Raw genomic sequence first — 26,157 nt, 5'->3', positions numbered from 1 at the left:
GCGCAGATGCCGCCCAGGCAGCGTTGGCGTTTCCAAGGGCCAACCTCTGGGACTGGCCCGGAGCGGCCCTGCGGGTGGCGCCCGCTGGATGATAGGTGGCCCTCTAGTCCTGCGTTCCCCTCACAAGTTAGATGCTCACACGCAGTGCTTGTTCTTAGTGAGTGTGGGCTATTTATTAAGGAACTAGGGCAAACGCAGAGTAGCCCCTTTGAGAAGGCAGGGTCCTCCTCGAGGGTGCCCAGGAAGGGGCTCTGCCTGTGAGGAGGCGGAGTCTGTGCACCTGTTGCTAAGATACTAAGAGCCATACCTACACCTGAGTCTCCGGTGAGATGGCCAATCAGCCCCTGATCTCCCACCTTTTAATCCCTACCCCAAGCCAGGGGAAGGGGGACGGTTCCATCTGAACGCCTGCCACCTGGGTACCCACTCGGGCATTTTAAAGTGCCCTTGTCTCTGCAGTTCTAGAAGTTTCCCCTTTACCTGACGCAACAGGACTTTGGCGCTTACTCTTTTTTTTATTGTTTAAAGTATTACAAAGAGTATTACATATGTCTCCTTCTTCCCCCCGCCCCTTGGCATTCCCCCGGTATCGTATGCATGCATATACGCATAACCAATGGACATAAGACACTGGGGGGTAGGGGAGGCGCTTACTCTTAATAAAGAACAAAGGAGCCTGCTAATCAGGAAGGTGGACACATAGAGCACTTTCTCCAGCCATTTCTGGGTTTTACCAGTGGGACCAACAAAAGAAAAAAGTAAAATCTTTGAAGCACCTGAGGCACTTTACAAACACTTCATGATGAAAATGGTCCCGGAGGAAGGTTTGAAATTTAGCAGCAGCCGCCACAGCAGCAGGAGAGAAGCGGCAACAAGAGCTGGGAGGCTCTTAAGTGCCCAAAGGCATCCTTAACGGTGTGGCCCGGCACTGCTGGTCCCAGCTGCCCCAGCAAGGAACGCAGGGTAATTGTAGTGGAAGATTAGCTTCTAGGTTTCTTTAATTTTAGAATGAGATCCCCTCAAAAATAGAAACTACAGAGAGGTGACAATGAAAACAAAGGGAGGAGGAATATTATAAACAAGGCTCTGGGGAACAGTCTTCTCCAATTATTTCCTTGCAATAAGTTTCTGGAGGTAGGAGAGCTAGGTCAGAGGAGCTGCTGCCTTTTTAGGATTTTTGATTGCCTTATTGTCCTGGAGGGACTTGTGCCAGTTGACCCTCCCCCAACAATAGACAGAGGATCTTTCCTATACCCTACACCCCTGTCACCCTCTATAGCAGCGGTTCTCAACCTGTGGGTCGTGACCCCTTTGGGGGTGGGACGACCCTTTCACAGGGGTCGCCTAAGACCATCGGAAAACACGTATATAATTACATATTGTTTTTGTGATTAATCACTATGCTTTAATTATGTTCCATTTGTAACAATGAAAATACATCCTGCATATCAGATATTTACATTACGATTCATAACAGTAGCAACATTACAGTTATGAAGTAGCAACGAAAATAATTTTATGGTTGGGGGTCACCACAACATGAGGAACTGTATTAAAGGGTCGTGGCATTAGGAAGGTTGAGAACCAGTGCTCTGTAGTATTTTTTTTTTTCATCTCTGCCAGACAGATGGGAAGGGATTATCTTACTGTCGTCTCCTTTTGCATTTTTTAAATCATTAAATGAGATGAAACACATTATCTGTTAGTGTTTCTTCCTTAGGGAAGATACTAGTTTGTGTCCTTACCTGTTTTTCAGTGGCCTTGGTTTTTTTTGTTTTTGTTTTTTCCATCTAGAGGTGCTCTTAGCAAAAGCATTCTGTTCTGACTTCTGCCCCTGCCTGTACGATCTCTTCCCTCTTGTACAGCAAACATTTGGCAAGACTACAAACATAAATTACTAAAGTAACTGACATAATCCCAGAAGAGTTATTAGGGAGGCCATGCAAAGGCATTGTTAGAGCAATTCATGGACAATCCAAGTGCGTACTTTCTGCTCAAGTAGTTTTCACACCCCAACTCCTTTACAGCTTGTAGTACTATTGTTTTTGTGTTGTTTTGTTTTTTTTTGTAGAACAATTCTGTTGATAAGATGTTTTATTGAGTGGATGATACTAACTTGTTGGGGTCCAACCCCAACGGGTCCAGGGATCCCCAAAGGTGTGGACAGAGTCGGCGAAGAATGAATGACATGGAAACTGGGTTCAGTTCATCAGCATAGCGAGGTTCTCCCTCCAGAATCTCCAGCGAAGTTCTGGTCAGGATCTCCAACCAAGTTCTGGTGCCATGTTCTCTCACTAGGTTCTCCAGCCAGGTTCTCCAGGTTCTCCAGCCAGGTTCTTTAGCCAGGTTCTATCCAGGTTCTTTTGCCATGTTCTGTCTAGGTTCTCCAGTGAAGTTCTGTAGCCAGGTTCTGTCCAGGATCTTTTGCCATGTTCTCTGGCTAGGTTCTGGTTAGGATCTGATGATGATGTGATGAGGATCTGATGATTATTGTCTTGTTACATCCGTATTTATACCAGCCAATTTTAATCCTGTCAATTTCTATTACAAAGGTTAGGGCGTTTCTTATCTCCATTCCAGGGAGTAAAGATTATGTAGCTTAACTACCCGCCTGGCACTTAATTAAGGATTGTTCCCCTCCTACTCAGGGAAAAATCCCACTGGGAAACAACCTTTTCAGAGAGGTGACTTGGTTAAACACATAGCACCAGAGGGTGAGCAAACATATAAGAACAGTATGCCATATATGCCAGGTCCCTTGAAACAGCAAGGATGGACCGGCTCCCGGCACTAACTCATTTTATGGTCTGCTCCTTCCGCTGATAACCAGCATACCATGATGCACAACTTGTTCTTTTAATTATTCTAACTTTTTGACTGAAGTTTGCCTCAGTTTTAGCATAAGACTTCCCGTGTGGCTGTACTGTTTGAGTCCTATACTTGGATGAATCTTGAATCTAAGCAATTTAGCAGCACACTGTTAACACAAATAGCAGGAGGTTTCTCCCAGGGGCTGAACCAGGTACATTTTACCCTCTTTTGTGAATTTGTGTAGCCGAAACCCCGATGCTAGAGTTCTTGCTTGAAGGTAGACAGGTGATTCTGAAATGGGTTGGAGGAGAAAGAGGAAGATAAAGTTCATTTCAGCTAGACGGCGGATTAATACAGATGAGGGACCACATAAGAAAATTTAAGTAAATAATCTAGGTAATCTGGGTACAAAATAACTTCTAAAGAGATAAAATATATTAAAGTGTCGTGTATTATTAGAATAATTTACTTAACATGAGAAAGTGATCTTCTCATTGGGAAAATACAATATGAAATTCTACCATAGTATGACCGTGGGCCTTTCATTTCAGACACACAAAACAATGAAGTCAGATACTACACTTTTCTGTATCATTTTCCACCCCTTCACATGTAGAAGTCAAATAATATGCATTAGGAATGAACAGTGCTGTCTGTCTGCATTCGAATCATGGGCTCTCAAAGGTTAAACAGGATCTTAATGGTTTCTAATTCAACCATCCAAAACGAGAGAGTGGATCTTCACTCTCCTACAAACTTTGCATCATTTCAAATAAACCAAGCTGAGAAACAAATGGGCCAGAAATTTCAAGTTTTGTGTATGTGTTTTTTTTTCTTTTTGAGAGCAGGGAGAGAAAAGGAGGGTTTTAATTATGAAAGTTTGTATAAGCTCTTTAAACAAGTTGAACTTCAGACTAAACAACCTGGGCAGCAAGAGGGCTCAGTCATTGATGTGTTCCATTTTCAAACATTCTCTGATCCATATTCTCTAGCCATTGGCTTGGTGAAGTTGAAAGGTGAAGTTCAAAGCACGTACAAAATAGAAAAAGGAAAGAGGAACAGAGAGTAGAAGCAGGAGAGGGAATAGCATTCCTTTAAAACTTTCTAACAACCCTGACCGGTTTGGCTCAGTGGATAGAGCGTCGGCTTGTGGACTGAAGGGTCCCAGGTTTGATTCCGGTCAAGGGCATGTACCTGGGTTGCGGGCACATCCCCAGTAGGGGGTGTGCAGGAGGCAGCTGATCGATGTTTCTCTCTCATCGATGTTTCTAACTCTCTATCCCTCTCCCTTCCTCTCTGTAAAAAATCAATAAAATATATTTAAACAAAAACAAAAAACTTTGTAACAAGACTCTTGGTCACCCGAGGACGGTGGCCTTACCTCTCTTAGGTTAATGTGGCTGATGTTGCAAGGCCAAACTTTAGAGACAGTAAACATTACATACGCTACCACCAATCCAGCCGAGAGCAGGCTTAAAGAATAGCCCAGCAGTTCTTAAAAGAAAATAAAGGAGGAGGAGATTTTGGAGAGAAATGAAATGTTAGTTTTTAAAAAATCTACCTTATTTCCTTCTGAGTAGTTCTATGAGTGTCTGAAAGTAGTAGAAACACCTTCTGATTTCCACTTGGACGATCTTCCAGGCACAGTGGCTATACTGCTTGTCTTGCAGGAAACTGCTTATCCTGTGGAAATACCTCCTCAGTTCTAAGTTGCTGGGCTGGGGGGTCCTAGCTCCCGGGTGTCTCCTCTCATCCTCCTCCATCTCTTCCTTGTCTTCATTTCCCTTCTCTTCTTTCAAGCATTGTTCCAGGTACTGCAGTTGCCGATCAAGTCCGGTTTGGATTTGTCCCAGGTGTTTCTCTTCCCCAGTGGACTGGAAGGTAGATTGAGTGAAGATGCTGAAGGCCAGCATGTACATTTCATAGAAGGTCCCCTTGATGTCTCTGTGCAAAAGAGGCTGGCTATATGCTAGGACCTCTCGGGGCAACTCAAAAGCTTTGTTTTCTCGTAGGCACTCCAGAGGAAGTGATTTGCTCATATTGGTCAGAAGCTCCACATTTTGCCAGGTGATTCTACGAAGATGAATATGTAGCAAGTCACAGCCCAGAGAGAGTGTGCCAGTGATGAACAGGCCCATGAGGCACACCGGCCACACACACTTTCGAATCATGTCAGGCTGGGTGTTCATTTTTCTTCTAAGCCAAAGGATTCACAATACTCCAGATTAACGACTCTGTGCTAGGTCTTACGTATGCCGTTGTGTGCCTTTTATACACCTGAATATCTTCAGTGGGGAGGAGTTTTCTCATTTGTCATTGTATGGTTCTCAGGGTTTCGGCCCCTTTCCTTTACCTCTGAGGCTTTTTTTTTTTTTTTTTTTCACTTTGGGTGACTACATTGACTTTGGAAATTCCTAGAAGCCCAGATGATCCATCTCAGTACTATAGATCATAGTAACAAGACTGGTGCAGAGTATTTGAGAAAGAACTGTAGGCTGTGTCTCTATACACTCACCCACCAGTATGACATAAGAAAAAGGGATCCTCCAAGAATTTAATCATAGACATTGACCAAGTCACTATGATTATTTGATTGTAAGGCTAATCTTGTTAAATTAAGCTTCTAGATTTGGATATTTTCTCTTTTTATCTGATTTTTCCAGGCCTCACAAAAGATAAAAAAAAAAAAAAACACAGTTGGTCAATTGATCGTAGCATTTATCAAATAAAGGACTAACCTGGCTGGGTTTTCTGTTGCCTTTAGAAAATGTTGATATTCTTTTGTTGTTGTTGTTGTTAATCCTCACCTGAGGATATTTTTCTCCCAATTGATTTTTAGAGAGAGTGGAAGGGAGGTTGGAGAGACAGAGAGGAAGAGAGAAACATCAGTGTGAGAGAGACACATCGATTGGTTGCCAGTTGCCTCCCGCATGTGCCCCGGCGCTCTAACCACTGAGCAACTGGCTGGGGTAGAAAATGTTGATATTCTCTGACTATTCTTTCCTTTACTTAAAACCGAGCCAGGGCTTCCATCTAATAAGACTCAGTTCCAATTCAGTTGAACATAGAATACACAGGAATTCAATGTACTATTCTTGAAACTTTTCATTAAAAAACCACATATGTTTATATAAATACACACATATATTTGTAAGTACATATACAGCCTCTATAAGGTGCAAAGCACATCTGAGGGCAACACCTTCTTGTATACCTCACGTAACAACTTCTAACTCATGGCTGTTGTTAACCATCTTTAAGTTCCCTGTATTTTCTTCCATGTACAGTGTTGTCATTTTATTTTCTTCACCCAAATTTTTCTGCTTTTATAGACATTCCACATCATATCCTCATTTATTGCAAACTGTAGTTTCAGCACCTAGCACATGCCGGTCACTGGGCAAGGTCCTGAAGAAGAAGGGGTAAGGTACAGTCCAGGACCTCCAGGGGTCTGTCTGTGATGGAGAAGCAGGCATGCTCGAGTCTTTCAGGGAGCAGGAGTCATTGATAGGCCCTCCCTGGAGCAAGGACCTCATTCCCCAAGTCCTATAAATATTCACTGATGCTGATGTTGACAATATTCATTGACAAAGAAGAAAAGATGGTTGACATGCATATCTTTCCCACCGTTAGTATTGCCTGATTTAGCAAATAAAAACACAGAACACCTGGGCAATATTTGGGATGTACCTATAAAATCATTCAATGTTTATTCCAAATTGAAACTTGACTGGGTTTTCCCTATTTTACCTGGCAACCCTCTCCACCATGCAAGCTCTCACTGACCTCATAAAGCACAAGTCAGACATGAAGTTCTCTGCAGGAAGCTCGTCCTCTGCTAGCCATCACCTGGTGCACAGGTGCATTCAATTGTGTTTCTCTGCATTGGCTTTACTGTGTACATATCCCTAACCATGTGCACTCCAAAGGGGGAACTTGCCATGTTAACACAAAATAGTACATACACACACACACACACACACACTCACACAGTGACTCTGATCAGAAGCACTATTGGATGATCAGTCTTTAGTCATACCTCTGTTCCATAAAAGCCATCCCCTCTGAATATATCTCAAAATATAATCATAAAATTGAAAAGAAACACAGTGTAAGGAAACATTCTTGCCAAAATGTGTCACAACTGCCCAGCCTGTTACTAGTGGGCTGTGTGTGGTCGTGGCTACTGTTTCCCTGATCTCTGTTCTCATTTCTCTAGTGATGTCCTGAGATTATTTACATTGGTCAAGCTTTCCTCAGAGGGGAAGCTGGTCGGCAGGCTTGCCCTGTTGTTGATGGAACTGTGGGAAGTGCATGTGGATCACACGGTGAATAGTAATGGGCAGGACACAATTTGTTTGACAAAATGTCAATGAGCCACTTCAGTCTAGACGAGATAACTGATTCAGCTCAGGGGCATTTGGCATCTGCGGGTAAGATTCATTGCTTTTCGTGGAAAGGCAAGTTTCAATCCAGCACTTGAGAGTAACATGTTGGAGTAACACGTTGATCATCCATGTTACTCAGAACTGGAGCGTAAGTCATTTCATTTGGGGTCAGTAGGTGATTGGGCCCAGCAGAGAGCTCAGAGATGGGATGCCTGTGTCCGTGTCTGGCCGTGCTTCCCACAGGACGTGGGGACAACAGCCACCACAGAGTTGTGTGCAGCTCTGTTAGCGCCAGACCCACCCTGGAGACCCACCCTGGAGCTCCATCAACTAGGCTTTCTCTCATTCCTCCTGTTTCCTGCCTTGGGATTAGCCTCTCCTGTGGCCCCCTTCTTGTCTCTCTCTCAGTGATGTACTGGATGTAGACATGTATAATGACTGCACAAGTAACACCTGGATAGGTTCTTATTGTAAAAATTCAAGCATTTCAGATACATGAAAGCCAGGATTGTCAACTCAGCCTCCGCTCATGCCCTGTCCTCCCAGGCAGTAGCTACAGGTATCAGTTTAACTAGGTGTCCTTACTTGATATCTGTCTCCATACTAAACACTAAGCTTTGTGAGTGCAAGTGCAACAACTGGCTTGTTGGCTGCACCTTCTGAGTGCCCGCCAGACCCCTAAGAGATCAGGGGAGACCTGGGTCACTTTCATGGATGATGTGTGGCTTGGGAGTTGGGCAACTTGCATATATATTTAATTGCTAAAAAAGGATTATAAAAAGTGTAGTATGCGTTGAGGTTTAATCCTGTAAGTGTATCCCTGTGACTGTCTATATGCTAAGAATATAAATAATCTACATTATAAACCCTTTGTGAATATGAGGCCCAGGACAAATGGGTCACCAGACCTGGATCCTATCTTGGCACCCGGCACACAGTGGGTACTCAATAATTCTTTGTTGGATGACTAGCTCCTGGTGCTGGCTGACAGTCCTTGGTGTTCCTTGGCTTGTGGATGCTTCACTCCAAGGAAGTCATGTGTCAATAACAGGGAAGTTATTTTGGGGTTTAGTTGAGGTGTAGAGGTCCGGGTAGGACAAAGTCAGGGGTTGAGGACAGTTGAGTCCACAGAATGGCAAATGGAAGCACCAGCATCCGTTCAGTGTCCTCTCTTCCTCCCGTCGCTGTTCTCTGGGATTCCCTGGGGCTGGTTAGGTCGAGAACATTGTGTAGTTGACTCATGTATCTTTCCCTACAGGCAAGACTTGTGCCTTAGTTTTGTTTTCATGGCATCCCTTCTGTAAGAGACTAACTGCTTGTTGAATAAAAGACTGCATGCGATTTCTTATGTTTTTCAAGTTTGGGTATTAACCTGTGAGGCTCACCTGCTGAGACGTGATCAGATCATCCCTCCCACTTCCACCCCCAATAGTGCCACTTCCTGTTTTAAATGCTCCGATGAGCTGTTACTGTAGCATACCACTCAAAGAGAGACTCTTGGGGCAAACTTACTCTTGGTTCTGTCTTTAGCCCAGCTTCGGGTCATACCTATAGTAACTTCCCACACAGGAGTCTTTTGAGCTCTCAGAGAATGATCCCTGATAAAAGGGAATTTAACATGGTGGAGTAAGGATTCAATTATATGAGTACACACCATCAGTAAAACCTATCCTTAGTTTTGGGATTCCCAGAACAGCTTCCATTCATGTGTTTGTCACACTATGGTTTCTCTTGGTCCATTTGAACCCCAATGGGGATTTCATTTCTGACCGCATAATATTTCAGACGTTGGCAATGAAAGATAACACCTTCGAGAATAATCCTCCACTTTACCCCGGAGTAGATGTGGGTTTCTTCCCAGACCACATCAGAGAGTGCCTGTAGTCTAGAAAGAAATGACAGGAGTGGAGTGGGTGATGGACAGGGATGTCCACTTGTCTAGGATAAATATTTTAAAAGGAGTTGCCTCTATTGCATAGATGAGGACAGTGTCTTCTTTTAATCACTATCATCTTGTATGTGGTCATAAGGTTTCTTGACATTCATAAAGAACAAAAAAGGCATTATTATGGAAAAATTTAAGTGAGCTTCTTTTAGACTGACAGAAGACTCACATGCTCCAAGTTTTAGGCTTTGGTTTTTTTTAATATTTGAGCAATGCCCGAGTTTGGGGTGGTGTCTAAGAAAAGGAGTTGCGGCGGGAGGTATTAATTTCCTAGAACTGCTGTGAAAGTTTCCACAAACTGGGTGGCTTAAAACAACAGAAATTTATTCTCTCAGAAGGCTGTAACCAGAGTCATTAGGAATATGTTTCCTCCAAACCTGCTAAGGAAGAACCTTTCCTCACCTCTTCTAGCCCCCGGTGACGGCTGGCAGTCCTTGGTGTTCGTTGGCTTGTGGATGTGTCACTCCAATCTCTGCCTCTATTGTCACGTGACACTTCCCGTGGGTCTGTGACCCTGTCTTCCACACATTGCCTTTAGGTATTCTTTGGCAACTATCTGCCCAGTCATTAATAAGAATAAAGGATACTATTTATTTAATAGTTACAAAGTACCAAGTCTTTATGTAAATTACCTTTAGTTCCCACAGCCACTATGTAATGTAAATGCCATTATCCTCAACTTAAAAGGAGGAAATAAAGCTTAGAAATATTAAGCGACTTGCCCAAGGTCACATAACTGACAGGATCAGGATTCAAACCTAGGTCTGTCTGAGGCCACATTGTATTTTTACAGGATCTGGTGGTGCAGAATCCACTGTGTACAAAAGGACTTGAAGCAGCTTATAAAAGATACACAATAGTAGAGAATAAAAAGTAGTTAAATCAGAGTTGAGGGAAAGCAAGTGCAAGTAAACAAAGTGGAGTCGGGGGTAGAGCTAGGGCATGAGAATGCCTCATAATGGCCAGCGTCATCATTGCAGAGGGCTGCACATCTGTCTAGAAGCAAAGAGAAAATACGATCTGTTAAAGTCATCACAGTGTCCAAAAGACAGAACAAGCCAGTAACAAGGCTAAAACCGCAGTAGAAGCAGAGCTTTCCTTGGTACTGAGTCCTGGGAAGGATTTTCCTTTGGGCCTTCAAGAAGAGAGCACTGCCCAGCTGGTGTGGCTCAGTGGTTGAGCATCCACCTATGAACCAGGAGGTCACGGTTCGATTCCTGGTCAGGACACATGACCAGGTTGCTGCCCAATCCCCTGTAGGGGGCATAGAGGAGGCAGCTGATCAATGATTCTCTGTTATCATTGATGTTTCTATCTCTCCCTCTCCCCTCCTCTCTGAAATCAATAAAAATATATCTAAAAATAATAATAAGAAGAGAGCACTATGGGACTTTTTGGGTAAAGATACCAGCCACTTCCTTATGAGGTAACATCACCACCACCACCACCAGCACCACCACCTCTGCCATCACGTGGGGGACAGGACTGCACCTCATGCACCTCATAACCTCCCTCCATGGAGGCGATGTCCTTGGCAGGCATTCCGTAGGGGCTTGTTGAGTTTTCTCATGTTGAGCTCCGGATTGGAGTTCAGAAGTTCAGCTGGACTGGGAGAGCGTTTTTTCTTCGTGGCTCAGAGTGGGGAAAAGCGTGGGTCACACACGCTGGCATCCTCAGAGGCGCTGGCGGACAGCCTGCCTTGGCATTCCCAGAGCCCCCGCCCAGACCCAGCCCTGCACTTCCTGTGATTCCTACAGATGAGCTTTGGGGAAACTGTCTGTAGGCACGACTCTCCTCCATTTAAGTCAGAACAGGAAAAACGAGCTATCATGCTGTCATGTTGACCCAGTGCCACACACAACACGGCAACGTGCGCTGGGCTTGCACAGAGTCCCGGGGTTCATTTGCTGTCCCCTCTGAGAGCCACAGCCCTAGATGTGGAAACTCCAGGAGGTGGCCTGTGGTTCCATTCCACATTGAGATACACTGTTTCCCCCCCGAAAGGGCTTTTTCATAAGTTGAATCATAAAATTCAAAGCCAGGATAGCCTGGTATCCCCAAATGTTATAGGTGATGAAATATTACGACACATCCTCTTGGGATTATCAATATTGAAAACCTGGATATTTAGAGGAAAACTGTGAAGGGCCACATGGATGGTCCCAGAGCAAAGACTTCTTTGTATTCCCAAGAGAGATGAATTAAGAGAACCTAAATTCGGATGGCCCTCTTCTGGGAATGGTGTCTACTGACATTCATAATGGTCCAACATTTGACATGCCACCGACGCTGTCCTAAATACAGCGCTGGCATAGCTAGGCATTCCTGAACCCCGGGGAATAGAACTGTTTACCTTCATACCGAGGAGGCTGGGAAAGCACCGGCATTTGCATGTGGCGTGTGCCCAGGCTGACTTCGAGGAATTCACGCTGTGAGACCTAAAGTTCTACCGAGGTTGGCTAAAATGAAACAAACAAACAAGCACATGTCAGCAGGGCCTAGGGTGGATCCATGTGTGATAAATGTGTCTGTGACAGGATCGAGCGTGCTTTCCTTACTGAGGAGCAGGAAGTCATTGTGACTGTGTTGAAGGCACAGACACAGAGTCAGAAAGGTAAATTTTTTTTAAAAAAAAGCTTCTTTGAGTAATGAAAACAACTAAAAGGAATTGGGATTGCCCTATATCTATCCCCACCAGGACAGGGGATAGAGCAGTAACACTTCTTGCCAAATGTGATAATACAGGTTTTATGGATGGTACATGGGACAAAGAATGCTAAAAGTACTGCCTATACCAGTGATGGCAAACCTTTTGAGCTCGGCGTGTCAGCATTTTGAAAAACCCTAACTTAACTCTGGTGCCGTGTCACATATAGAAATTTTTTGATATTTGCAACCATAGTAAAACAGAGACTTATATTTTTTATATTTCTTTTATATATTTAAATGCCATTTAACAAAGAAAAATCAACCAAAAAAATGAGTTCACGTGTCACCTCTGACACGCGTGTCATAGGTTCACCATCACTGCCCTATACATTGCGTCCATCTATCATCCATCATCCATCCATCCATCCATCCATCCATCCATCCATGTATCCGTTAGTCTCTGAGGATATGATGCCTGAAACAAGGTATTAAAAAAGAAAAGGAAAAGTTCATGTCCCCATAGAGTGTCCAGATTTTCAGATAATACAGATGAAAAGTACAGAGTGTTACAAGTGCTGTGAAAGACATAAACAGGGCAAGGGGGGAACTGGGAAAGGTGATGGCGTGAATTAAATGTGAAGGATGAAGAAACATCAACAATGTAAAGAACTGGAGGGTGGGCATTCAGACAGAGAGAACTAGAAGTCCCAAAGCCCTGATGGAAAAGAGCTTGGGATGTTCAGGGAATATAAAGGCGATTAGTTGGGTTGGAGGGAAGGGAGTGGGGAGGTTGGCACTAGGACAGGTTGGGATTGGGTAAGGGTGGCGGGCCAAGATGGAGTTCCAATTTTATTCTCATACCAATGAAGACACATGAGAGAATTTTAAGCAAGAGAGTAATATGAAATGGCATGTGCTTTAAGGAGGTCATTGTGGGGACACAATTTGGTCAAGAGCAGATACTTCAGTAGGTCAGGTGAATGTGGTGACCTAGATAAAGGTAGCAGCAGTAGAGATGGAGAGAATAGACTGATTTGAGAGATATGTTTAGTAAGTTACTTAACACTCATCTGAGTCCGGATCACATCTTTGATGATCGAAGGTAGTTTTCCAGATGTGCCATTGATAATCCATTGGATTATAAGGTCTGTACTGTATCGACATGATTGTTTTTTGATAGCCAGTACGTAATTTCATTTGGCATTGCATCTTTAACTGGATGGCCTTAAACTAGGTTAGGTCTCATACGTTGGACAGCAAAATAAATAATTTACTTAATTGGACTTAGGTTGGAGCTGAGGTTTAAATTTCCCAGGGTTAACCCGAGGATTAAATTCCTGAGACTGTCTCCCGATGTATTTCCTGTGGGGTACACAGAACAAATGTATATCCCTGTACGTTTTGACATTTAAATAAAACAATGTATTTTATGATCAATCATGGATTACTATCTGTAGTTCTCTCATAATGGAATATAATCATACAATTCTGAAGTTAAGAAAGTGATGCTAATCTGTTATTTACTAAATATAGATAAGAGCTTATAGCTGACCACTCCAATCCTCTCGAATTGATTTTATTTAAAATCTTAGAAATGTCTAATTGTCAGAAATGTCCCTCTGTCCCAATGCTCTGACACAAACTATACTCCCATGATGCACTGCTGTTTAATAGGCTGAATCAAGATGTTCTTGTCACTAATACTAGACTCTTCTTGTGCCACAGAAAGATTAAATAAATGAAAAGAAGATTCTATATTTCAAAGTTTTCAACATTTTTCTTAAGCTTTTGACGTGTCTGATGGTTTGCCTAGTGTAGAGGATGCCTTCTTAGTTTTAGATTATTTGTGTTTTTTTAATGAGCTCGTGTCTGATTTGGCACACAATGGTTAGATCCATAATTTTACAATAATCTATCAGTACTCCATAATTTTGCAAACACCCCTGGACTTCCAGATGCTTCAAGCACCAGCTGCTATAACAAACACATCCAAAAATGTGAAATGGCTCACGCATGATGGAAGCATGTAAAGTGTGGAACAGAGGTAACTTGAGCTGTAGTGGGCTTTTCTTCCAAGCAGTGACCAGGGTCACAGATGCCTTTGATCTTGTGGCTCTGCCATCTCCCATGTGGCTTCCAAGGTTTCAGGGTTTATCTTCCAAAAGCTGGGACAAAAGGGCAAGAGCTGGAGGGTTGTCCAGAGGAGTGTTATCTGGGCTGGGCTTGGAGGGGCCCACATCACTTCCAGTTACGTCCCATTGGTGGGAACTTAGTCGCATAGTCACAGCTCAGTACCAGGGATGCCAGGAAGTGTAGTCCAGCCATGTGCCCAGGAAGAAGAGGGAACAGTTCGGTGAGCAGCTAGCCCACCTCTGCCCTGCCTCTGATCCATTTGGAAAAAGAGTCTAGCAATCAAAATGTGGTAGCACTGGTATGAGTTGGCTTGGGGCTTGGGTTGGCACAGAAATGACACAGTGCAGATACCCATTAGAGATTTTTAAAAATCCATTTGAAGAGAATTGGAGTTGTTAATCACAGGCAGCTTTCTAGTGGGGATCTTTTCTTTTTCTGAAGAGTAGAAGAAGTATTGTTGAAACAAAATAGTTTTAATTTCTTTTTCAAGGCTATACAAATAAGGGAAATGATTCATTTTGGTGTCTTTTTTAAAAAAAAAGCATACTTTCCTTACAAGAAATCTATTTTGGTAGAAAGACACTGTCATTTGCTTTCTTTAAAAATCAGAATCTCTGAGACTTATTCCCCATGGGGACCAACATGCAGAAGGAGATCCTTCACTATCATCCAGTGTGAACTCTGCACTGGTCATTAACCAGACCGCGAACACAGCATCACCAAGTGTGCATACGCCATTTCACGTTGTCACCAGAAGAATCCTGCAAGGTCCCATTTTACAGTTTTGAGGGACCAAGGCTACAAATGAGTTATATAACTTGGCAAAGGCCACCCCAGACTAAGGCCTACCCGACTTTCTGTTCAACTGTATTGAAGTGAAAAATAAGTGTCTCATGTCAGATGTTGTTTTTTTAATAAAGAAGAAAATGTGTTACCTACTAACATCACAACAGTAACCTAAACAAAATAGGTTTCTTGGGAAAGATCTTAAAGATTTCTCTGGCTTCTGACAAAATGAGTTAAACACACTCGGGTCCCTTTTTCGCCCGTGGAGCGCGAGGTCGTTTCCCTGTCTGTGGAGTCAGTTTAGAGGCTGCACGCTGTTTGCAGGCTGGCGGGACTTAGGGGACCAGGACAGGGGGATTACAGGGTGTGGCTGGAATTCACTTCAGGCTTCTGGGTTTGTGTGAACTAATATAAATTCAAAGTAAACATCATTACATAAAAGGTTACGGTCTTTTTTTTTTTTAGTTTTATTCATTTCAAACGGGCCGGATCCGGCCCGCGGGCCGTAGTTTGCCCACGGCTGGTTTAGAGGCTGCACACTGTTTGCAGACTGGCGGGACCTAGGGGACCAGGACAGTGGGATTACAGGGTGTGGCTGGAATTCACTTCAGGCTTCTGGGGCACAGGGAGGAGCCAATCAATGATTCTCTTGTATCATCGATGTTTCCATCTCTCCCTCTCCTGTTCTCTCTGAAATCAATAAAAATATATATTTAGAAAATCCCTGCTTTAGCTGAAAGGTATTTATTATGATACTAGAGGCCGGATGCATGAAATTCGTGCAAGAGTAGGCCTTCCTTCCCCCGGCTGCCGGCACCGGCTTCCCTCTGGCACCTGGGACCCGGGCTTCCCTCGCAGCCCTGGCTTCATCCGGAAGGTTGTCTGGAAGGACATCTGGTCTAATTAGCATATTACGCTTCTATTATTATAGATGGGGGAAATAGTTCCTTCACAAATTGTTCCAGGATTCAAATCTGTCCTGGGTGCATATTGCAAAAAGTCATATTTCCCAAATGTATTCTTTTGTTTCCCCAAACAGATGTGGGGCTCTTGGCTAGCGCCAGTTCATAGTTCTCTAGTGGTGCTTTCTCCTTATCCTCCTACTAGGTAACTTTGAATTCCTGACAAAACAACAACTCGTCAGTTGCCAAATTCACCCCCAAAGAAAAATTAATTTGTTATTATTTATCATTATCAATATGATTACTTGGACAACCTAAAGCTCCTCCCAGATGAATTATTTCTAAGAGTTACTTTAGAGTTAAAGTAGGTTATAGTTCCTGAATGCTGAATCTGTAGGAAATGACTTTGTTGGTAATTGGTCATTATTTAAAAGACATTTGTTGAGCCTTTGCTAGATGTTGGAGAGTCAGTTCTGACTCAGAGGCTCTTTCAACCCTGGGCTGGCCGGTAGATCTGAGGGCATTCAGTCACTCGCTCCCATGGAAGCTACTAAAACCATCAAGGACAAACTCTTCAGCTTAATTGCCTGTACCAAATGCCATGTGTAGCTGCTTCTGAAGCAACCAAGAAATCAACTGAGATCCGGAAACCCTTTCTGAAAAGCAGGTTTTCTTGCCGGTCCTGATGGCCATAAGATTTATTCTAAAACAGCTAGGATTACAGAGTGTGTTCTGAGCAGCACACTCAGGGCTGCAGAGTAGTGGAAGAGCTGCCCAGTGAGGAGGAATTAAGCACGGTGCAGAATATGCCGAGTAACAAGACTGGGATAGTGAGTAAATGCTCTGTGAACTCAGCGACACACAGAGGTCGCCTCTGGCTGCAAAGACAACAGGAGAAGGAGAGTGTGAAGGACGAGTAGAAGATACTCGTGGGTGTGGATCCCAGCCCGGTCTCTTACTAGCTATGAATATCTTAGTACGTGGAAGCCTCGGTTTCTTCATTTGCCAAAAGGAACCATAGCATCCACTCATAAACACGATGATAAAAATGTAGAGTGCCCAGATGAGCACTTCAGTGTCTGGAATGGGGAAAACTCTCAGCAAGTCCTATCAGCAAATACAGTAAAGCACTCCGTAAATAGCTTTGTGCGTTTTCTTGTCTATAAAGGAGCAATATTACATCATAGGGCAGTGGTCAAGATGAAATAAGGTGACAATTGAAAGGCCTGGCACAGTGTCTGCCATGTGGTAGGCGTGTGATAATATTTACTATTGTTCTCAGTGAAAAATGTGGCAGATGACACCTCAGACACAGGGAGGAGACACTCAGCCTGGCCTGGCCGGGCTTGGCAAGTTGCCCAGGCCTCTTGGACACAGGAGTTGTTCAATTGAATAGTAATTGAGGGGTAGATGGTGGTTGTAAAATGTGCAAAACATACAGGAAGAGCCTCTTCATTAGGGATATCGATGGAGGATTCCAGGATTTTGGAAGAAAATCAACTGAGCAATCTCTAAGTTTTTCTGATGCTGGGATTCTGTGGTTCCTGCAAAACTTTTAGTGATTCCTGGGAAAGAGGCCAGGGAATGAGACATCCCCGCCGTGGAGCTGCTGGGCTCCGCCTGGAACACACCAACCGTAAGGCAATGTCTGCACTCCTGGGTTTTGACAATAGCAGCCCATGTGCTGAGGGGAGACAATGTTTTTTCTTCATGTGGCAATCCGCCCAAGTATTTGATAAGACACCATGAATGCATTTGGTGACTTGTCATTTCTCGTGCGTGTTTTTCCACCTTGAGTTTGAGATTCCGAGTCAGAGAGAGAACAGAGAAGAAAAACCCCAGGTCCCCAGGAAATGAGTCTTCAGGCAGAACTGAAACACGTATACTTTGTGCGGATGAGTCATCAGGCAGGGTCTGGGTTTGCCGCCGCGCACCTGCGGGCTGGGGCAGGAGAAGACCCTCCCCAGGCGGGAACACTGCACACCCTGGGCTCCCGGGAGGAGGCTGGGAGGTGTGTGGACTCCCTGCAGAGCAGGGCCATGGCACTGGCCAGAGTCCCCAGACAATCTAGTGCAGCCTTTCCCCAGAGTCCCATGAAATCTTATGTGGAAAATAAACTGCCAACAAGTTAAAGAGGTTTCTTACTGCCCGACTTGAGACCTCTGACAGGCAGTAGGAGCCGCGAGCATCCCAAGGAGGGAGACTGTAAATGGCACACTTACTGGAAAGCGGTCCTTTTTGATGGAGAACGCATCTAGGGACCAGAGGCTTGAGCAGCCATTTGTGCAAAGCTGACTTGGGGCCAGGACCACCCGCGGAAATCATTTCTTTGTTCTCACCCTCTCCCAGGGGTCCAGGTACAGACACAGGTTTTGGGGCATCTCTACCTTTCCAGTGGCCAAATGGGGGCCACTGCCCCACAGAACACTGTCATTTGGGAAAACCTGATGGGACTTGGTAGGGAAGATAATGGGCCTCCAAAGATATGCACGTTCTAATCCCAGAACCCGTGACTATTTCCCTGCCATGGCCACAGAGAGTTAGCACATGGGACTCAGTGAGAGAGCTTGAGGTGGGCAGCTATCCTGGATGATCACGGGGGCTTTCTGAACAGGAGGCCGGCGGTGGGAGTCTGAGGAGATGCAGGGACAGAGCAGAGGTGAGGGTGAGGTGGGCCCGGAGGCAGGGCGTGTGCACGGCCTCTGGAAGCTGGAGAAGGCAAGGAAGTGGGTTCTCCCCGGAGCCTCCGGAAGGAAAGCAGCCGGCCACCCATTTTAGATTTCTGACCTGCACGCTATAAGGTAATACCTGTGGGTTGTTATACACCACTACGTTTGTGGTGATTTGTTACAGCAGCCGTAGGGAACTCATACATGGGTCTGATATTGGTCCCACCTTTCCTGTGCTGGAAGGTGGATGGATTAACATACCAGGGACCCTCCTGAGACCCCAAACTCCTCCCAGACACTGACTCTTGATGGGACACCTGCTAGTAACCACCGTCTGGCCAAGTGGGTCCTGCTTTCTGGAAGTCCTTCCTCCTCCTCTCCACCTCCCAGGACCCCAAACATCACTCAGCTCTTGCTGTGCTGCTCCCTTGTGCAGTGACTGATCACCGACAGGCTTTGAAAGAAGCAGTGCGATTGGTCACGGTGATGCACACCTGCTATTTGATAGTGATTTGTGGACTGAAGAGCTACCAGCCGAGTTCATACTTCATGCAATTACTAGTGTACTGTGGTTACTGAGATCCCAGCTGTTGGGGGACCAGTGTTATTTAACTAAACCATGTTCGGTGAAATGCATGCGTATCAGAGCCGTGCAAAAGTGAGGGAGGACTGCATGTGTTAAAACTGCGGCACAAATCCTGCCGTCTAGTTGTTACCACTGGACTGGTGGGCAGCCCGGCCAGGTCTCCATGCAGCTGCCGAATACCAGAGTCCGAATGTGGCTGACGCAAGGGCCAGGCATGTCAGTGAACAACGTATGAATTTAAAGTAGAGCAAACGATGGTGAAGGACTATTTGTACCTTGTTTCTGATGATAGAGGTCAGTTCTCCAGGAAACAGATTCTGAGATGCTGAGATGTGCACGTAGGAGGTTTCCTGGGGACCGCCGATGGCAACAATGTCTCACGAGGAGATGAGAGCCGCAGGATTGGGCAGAGGAAGAAGTTGACTATGATGCAGTGGGGGAGAGGGGAGGAGGGTCCTGGGACTAAGGCAAGGGGGCCAGGCCTTTCTGTATGTTCCTCCATCAGTCGGTCATTGGATTTGAGCTGTCCCAACCCCAACAGATTCCGTCCTCCAGCCAGGTGCCTCTCTGGAGCTAATTGTAAGTCCTGGAGAGGCTCTCAGCTGAGGCTGGCAGCTTCCAACACGCCCAGCAAGGAGGGGCTGGGGTGGGGGATAAAGTCCTAAAGGGGCCTGGGCAGCACATTGCAGGGTCTACTACCTTAATAATTATAGGATGCTGCTACCACTGGACAGCCGAGTTTTAGAGGACGGTCACTATTTCAGCCAGTTCAGGTCAGAATCTGGGGCCCAGTCAACGGGAGGAAGAGGCAGGTGCAGGAGAGCTGCCAGGCTGCTGAGCCCAGGCCAGGACTGCGGAGGGAGAAGGCAGCGCCCCCTCCAGGCCAACCCCCCTTCCAGAATAGAGAGCAGCAGCTTGCTGGGCCCGGCTGGCCTCCACTTTCATTTCACTTGGGAACGTTTGTTCATTGGAGAGGAGCTGACGGTCTTGTTATTTGGTCTTGTCTTGGCCTGGTAGGGCACTTGGGCTCTGAATTGGAATGGATAGAGAGAGTGACAAAAATGAAATAAAAAAGTTGCTAGGTTTGACATTTGTGGTTGATTTTTTTTCCTCGAGTAAAATACAGGTATCTTGTACAGAAAAGATTAGCTTGTTTTTCACTGTCTTCTCTCCTTTTCCTGTTGGTTCTTAGACTCCACACATACATCTGATTCATGGTCCAATGTAGTCACCCCAAGCTCTTTATTAAATTCTGAGGAATTAGATGGCTGGAGTCCTGCTTCCACTTACTTCCCTTTGTTGGGAATCACTGGGGTCAGCACCTCTGATTCTCTGAAGTGACTGATCAGCTCACACTTATGGCTTTGAGAACCCCCCCAAACCACTAAAAAAGGGGGGTCAGCAGATCTCTCAGGGAAGTTGCCAAGAAATCAGCAGGGAGATGAACGAGATAATGGAGGACTTTGTCACAAATGGCTGACAGCATGTTTTAGAATTGCTGACCTCAAAGCTCAGCTTAAATACTAAATAAAAAATGATTTGTGCCTACTTTCTCTTTCAAAAGACGGAAGATGCCCCTGCCTGTAAGAATTTAGCTTTGGCATCCTGGTGGACTGAGGGTTTGCAGGCCACCTGGCAAAGGCCTTGACTCACCTGGGGTGTCTGCCTGGAAAAGCTGAGTTCAGAGTCTGAAGGCAGAAAGAGCTTCTGATTGGCTGGTGACTGCCCTTGTGCACCTGGGAGAGCAGGTCACCAGCTGTGTATTTGGTCCTTTCTGGACTAGAGTTTTCACCAACATTCCTCAGTTGGCTAAAGGATGTTGTTTTTTAAATGATATCTAATGCTTACCTTGAATCCAGTGCAGTATATATGATAGTATTTGTGTGGTGTATAGGTAAAATACTGCATGTAGGATGATAGATAATTGTCTAGTCCCTAGATTTTAGAGGAAAGGTGAAGGGTAATTGAGCATTTGAATGGGAAGGTGATAGTGGACTTAGAATGTACAAGTATTATTTGGTTTTTATATTGTGTAGGAGACAATGATTCGTGACTCCACCAAGATAGTTCTAGGTCAGTGATGGCGAACCTATGACACATCATTTTTTTGGTTGATTTTTCTTTGTTAAATGGCATTTAAATATATAAAATAAATATCAAAAATATAAATCTTTGTTATACTATGGTTGCAAATATCAAAAAATTTCTATATGTGACACGGCACCAGAGTTCAGTTAGGGTTTTTCAAAATGCTGACACGCTGAGCTCAAAAGGTTCACCATCACTGTTCTAGGTCCTGTGTGGCTCGACCTGCTTGTGTGGGGTTTGAAATGGAGAATTCTCTCACCCTCTCATTTGATCTGATAGCAGGCAGGGAAGAATGAGAGTGGAGCTTGAAGGACCATGCGTAGCAAATCATGGTGGGAAACTGGAGATCCACTCAATTGGGGGGAAGAGGGATGGGGTGTGTTTGGGAGAAATAAGGTAGCTAACTACAAGTATTGGCACAAGAGTGAAGGACAGATGGTTCGATTCCAGTGTTGATCTTTTTTGCTGAGTGTGCTGTCCCTGAAAGAGCAAGCCAGACTACAGGTAAACCTGAACTGTGATTTTTCTACTTCCGTTTGCCCAGCAACTTCCCCTCCAGTCAAGCAAAACAGCAAAGGGCTGCCCATCAGTCCTCTGACACTTGCCTATGCTGGAAGCGCACTACTTTGCTCAAAACGTTTCTGCACGTTTTTAAAAGGTCCTGTTGCTGTAACTGGAGTTTTAAATGAGGATTTTCCCATCTTTTAAGTAAGGACAGCTATGCGTAATAAGGCAGTTTTGCAAAGGAACTTTGCATTCCTCACAAGATACCTTATAGGTAAGTCACAGTTTTGTTCCAAGTGAGGGAATTTGAGACACAGATAGGAAGAAACTAAAGAAGCTGAACCAGGCTCAAAGGAAATGTAGCTCCTCTGGTCTGGGTTTCTGGTTTCTGGTATGTTCACTTTAATGGTAATTTTTTAAACCATTATTTGGAAGTTCTCAGCAGTTCCCAAGTCTGGTCAAGTATGGCCTCAGCATTTAAGAAGATGCAGTTAAGTTAGATGTAGAAAACAAATGTAACTCGCGATTGCCTTTGCATAAGACTAATTGAAAGGTTAATTTTAAATAAAATAATTAATAAACAAAGGTTGACTTTGAATAAAAAATTCATAAACAATATGTACTATAAATCATTTCAACATAAAACTTAATGGCAAAATGATAATTCAATCCAATATAAGACAAACAACTTCTAGAAAAAATGATGCCCTAACATTGAGATTCTTTAATGTTAGAATATACTGTTTTCCTGTGTGTACACACACACACACACACACACACACACACACACGTACCCCATTCATTTCCTGCTTTAACTTGTCCCTCAGACGGTGCGATTTCCCTCACAAACCAGATGTTGCCATGCTAACCAGAAATGGCACGTGTGGAAAGCAACTTAGTAAATATTAAAGTGTCTGCCCTCGGGAATGTGCGTTGGATTAGATATGATTAATATTCCAGTTATTGAAGACAGTGATGTCTTCACCTGACACATTTCCTTTCTGTGTGTTCTAAAGGAGGACCTGAGTTCGTCTTGCTGGGACTATTAGCATAGTAACATGTGTACATGATGACTTGCTTCATAAGCCTGGAGGGTGTAGGCTTGCATTCCTACTCATCCTTTAGAGAGGGTTCTTAATGGATTGTTGAATCATAAGGAGACAGGACTCTTGGCTTCCAGCCTCAGCCTCCGGCTTCTATGGGATTTTTCTTTGTTCATCAGTTATCACACATAAAAGAAATAAATTATTAGCAGTGACTCTGACGTATAAAACTAAATGCATTTGCTCTTTTAAGTCCTCGGGTAAAATATATAAATTCTAAAACTCTAGTATACAATTCCTATATTAATACACGGAGGAAAACAGGCCCGAAATGAATTTAGGAACCTGGTTAGGGTACACTGGCCAGGCAGTTTAGAATTTAAACTCATGATGCTTTTCTAGTCCGTGCATCGGATGGTAATTTATGCAGATACAGATAAATTTAGTAACATGCACTTTGTCAATTCCAGGTTAATATCTTTTGAATCAGAGGTTACAAACTGGCATCCCATGGGCCTGCTTTGGCCCTCAGAAATGTTTCCTTTGCTCATAGAAAGCATTGGTTTTCCTTTTTAGCTGTCAACCTGTAAAAACAGTTTTACATAAAAATCTGGATAACTAGCTCCTCTGGGAAAGGAAAAGACCCAGCAATTCTCGGTCTTTATTTCCACATGAGCACCTGCTGCTCGTGCTGAGTAGCTGCCCCCTTTAAATGGTGGGTGCCCCACCGCTGTTTGTCTTTATCTCCAGCTGGAAGCACATGAGAGCCTGGTACTACACATCGGGGTTTCCTCTGTGGGCCAGAGGAGAAAATCCTGGCACTGAGAATACATAATTTAAGCATGACTAATGGTATTTGTATTCAAAGAGATTAGGTACCTGAACAAAAACTGCGGGCCTGGTTGCCTTGAACGTTTTTAGTAAGAAGTGAGTTTCTCCCAACTTTCTTCTGTTTTCTCTTAAGTTTGTCCAAGGGGGCATTTGCAGATGGTTTTCCAAGACCATGGCAGAACCAGCCTCCCCCTCCCCAGCGTACGTCACATACTTAATTCCAACAAGTCCTCTAATTAATGGCCCAGCACAGCTCATAAGACTCCCAAAGCCAATTAAACAATGTCCACCCTTGTACCTCCCAGTAGATTGGGGAGTAACTCAGCAAACGCAGTGATTGATATGAAAAGTAGCAACGTCTTCTTAAGCACTTGGAGTCCTGTGGTTATTCTATGAAGCACAAGCGGCCTTTTATCCTCCAGCTTTGGGAGTGTGAGAACACCAGGGAGGCCACATGCACCACAGCCTTCGTTCCCGTGGGCTGGGAATCCTGGCCCTGAGGGGGGCAGCAGCAGGGGAGTGGCAGTGGGAGCGGGAGCTGGCAGCTGTGGTTGGAATAGCATTTCCCTCTCCCATTATCCTGTTGTCCAGAAGCCCCAGTCATTCATACTCAGGGTTTCCATCTCTCTGTATACCACCGAGGCCAGCTTCCTTTGCACCTTGTTGTATTTCCTTGTCTTCTTTGGCTTTTCATTTGGATTTACTAAGCATCACTGAACGGCTTCAGAAAAACTGGATCTGCTAGTAGAAGTTAGAGCTAGTTGGTAGAGAATCTACCCAGTGGAGGAATTTATTTACGTATAAGAAGTTAATGCCAAATCTATATAGTAAGTTAGCTTTATGTTCACTAATCTTTTTTTACTTTCTACTAATCTAGTAATTAATTAGTTCTACATATATGAAGACTGTACTCATTCTAATAAGAGAAAAAAATGAGGAAAACATTTTATAATTACAAAAGTAGGATTTATTTAGTGTAGAAAATATAAAACTACAAAAATGCAGGAAAGTAAAAAAGAAGAAATTGAAAATCACTCTATCCTACCATCTAGAGATAATTTTTGTTCACTTTAAGTTTACTTTTTTCAGTCAAATATATATTTTTAAATTGCAATAATTCTAGACGTGCCATTTCATTATCTACTTATTTGTGTATTACTAAATCATAAACATTTTCATATCTTTAAGTTTTGTGTTAAAGCTTTTCAAAGATCTTACAGAATTACATTATATGGATACTCCATGATTAACCTATTTTTGGAAAGAGATCTTTCCAAATTTGAATGATAAACATTGTTGTAATACAGACATTCATAAGCTTTCAATTCCAAGTTTTGTACACATCTATGATTTTTTATTTGGACAAATTCCCAGAAGTGACCTGTGAGTCAAAGGTTATAGTTGGGCTTTTTTGTGACCTTCAGAAAGGCTGTAGAAATTGACCCTCGCAATGGTATTTTAGGAGAACCCTACATAGAGAGCTTTTCTAAGATTGTCTTTCTGGGAAGCCACTCTGAATATTCTTCAACTGCTTTTACCTACATATTTTTACCCATGAGGAAGACTAACCATGTAAGTTTCTTGAGTTGTAGGAAGAGGAGAGTGGAGAGCTGCCAGCTATGAAAATGTCTGGGAAAAGTCTGGGCCATCTTAACCACCATCCACTTGTTTTGTATCATGAATGGAAAACCAGCTCCTCTGTACGAAACATAAATGCCTGCTGGGGAACATGTATTTTCTTTGAGACCCTCTGGGACAAAGAAAACAAAATGTATAATGAGACCACAGGGACACCGAAAACATTAATTAAAGAACGATTTTCAAGTTCCCTGGCAGCGTAGGGACATTGTGTGCTCTCCGGAAGGATCCGGTCAGAAAAGGAGGATTCCTTTACTGACAAAGGTTCACGTGCCTGGCTGCCTGGGGGGACTAGATTAAATCAGAGATGAATTTTAAAACAGGCCTAATTAAAGTTTGCTCTATTGTAAATTTAATGGACTGTTTATCGGAGTCCTATTTTTCTATTGCGAAGATGAACCACAGCTAACTACACTCATATTTTTGAACATTTAGGCTGCAGAACTAACATGTTAAACATATCTGGAGGAGTTGAGAAATAGACACTGTACTGTCCATATGCACAGTGTCCCAGTTTGCAACAAAAGAACCACACAGAGACAGGCCCTGAACTGACCGGTTGAATTTGAACTTGAAGTCCTGATGAAAAGAAGCATGTTATGTAAACAGATTAAATTTGAACAAGTGCTTTGGTGTTAGCTAATAAAATCTAAGTTTTTCAGTGATCCTCCTGAGTCTAATGAGGTTTCTAACTCCTAGCAGTAAAACCAGATTTTTCCATAATAGTTTACTTAGCAAGTATAATCTCCAGTTGTTCATGAAATAAAATGTACCATATAAATACTATATGGCTATGAAGCCCCGGTTGGAAAACTTGCTATATTTTGTCATAAAAGTAATGAATGGTGTTTTTTTTTATTCTAATTACTTAGAAAACCTATAATCTGGAGTAGCATAGAGGGGTAAATCTGTTACATGCCTCAGAAGAGAATCTATGCTAAGTCTAGTAGTGTGTTGCCAGCATGATTGTTTTGTAAGAGACAGTGTCTCTGAGGTATTGGGAACTATGGCTACTCCTCCTTAGGACAGGTGACTTCACCTGAGAGGAGAAGCAAGTTCCGGATCTTTCCTTTTTAATTTACCATAAAGGGAGCTCTTGAAACTCCCTTTATATATCTAGAGTGAATGCCTGGGATTCATCTTTCCTGATGGTTCTTTTGCCTGAATATCAAGCTCAATGAAGA

The 26,157-nt window shown here is 43.7% G+C and overlaps 2 protein-coding genes and 1 long non-coding RNA gene across 6 annotated transcripts in view; 1 reads left to right on the top strand and 2 right to left on the bottom strand.

Moving 5' to 3' along the window:
• The window catches only part of MOB3B (MOB kinase activator 3B), a 183,028-nt gene that overhangs the window by 2,220 nt on the left and 154,651 nt on the right, over positions 1 to 26,157 (top strand). The window lies entirely within an intron of this gene.
• Positions 2,815 to 5,170, bottom strand: IFNK (interferon kappa). Its single transcript, XM_006101230.3, has 2 exons — positions 4,373 to 5,170; positions 2,815 to 3,102 (listed from the first exon to the last, which is right to left on the bottom strand). Exon 1 carries the CDS (start codon positions 4,998 to 5,000, stop codon positions 4,374 to 4,376), a length of 627 nt encoding a protein of 208 aa, XP_006101292.1. The 5' UTR covers positions 5,001 to 5,170; the 3' UTR covers positions 2,815 to 3,102; position 4,373.
• Positions 9,738 to 10,808, bottom strand: LOC106699236. Its single transcript, XR_001350765.2, has 2 exons — positions 10,645 to 10,808; positions 9,738 to 10,140 (listed from the first exon to the last, which is right to left on the bottom strand). It is a non-coding gene; the product is annotated as an uncharacterized LOC106699236 (long non-coding RNA).

This window comes from Myotis lucifugus, unplaced genomic scaffold, assembly GCF_000147115.1.
Source record: "Myotis lucifugus unplaced genomic scaffold, Myoluc2.0 scaffold_346, whole genome shotgun sequence".
In the NCBI taxonomy this organism is placed as follows: domain Eukaryota; kingdom Metazoa; phylum Chordata; class Mammalia; order Chiroptera; family Vespertilionidae; genus Myotis; species Myotis lucifugus.
This window is presented reverse-complemented; position numbering and strand designations above follow the sequence as displayed.

Bases quoted from the DNA above. Each gene is read 5' to 3' on its own strand.
- IFNK (XM_006101230.3), bottom strand. From the start codon at position 5,000: ATGAACACCCAGCCTGACATGATTCGAAAGTGTGTGTGGCCGGTGTGC.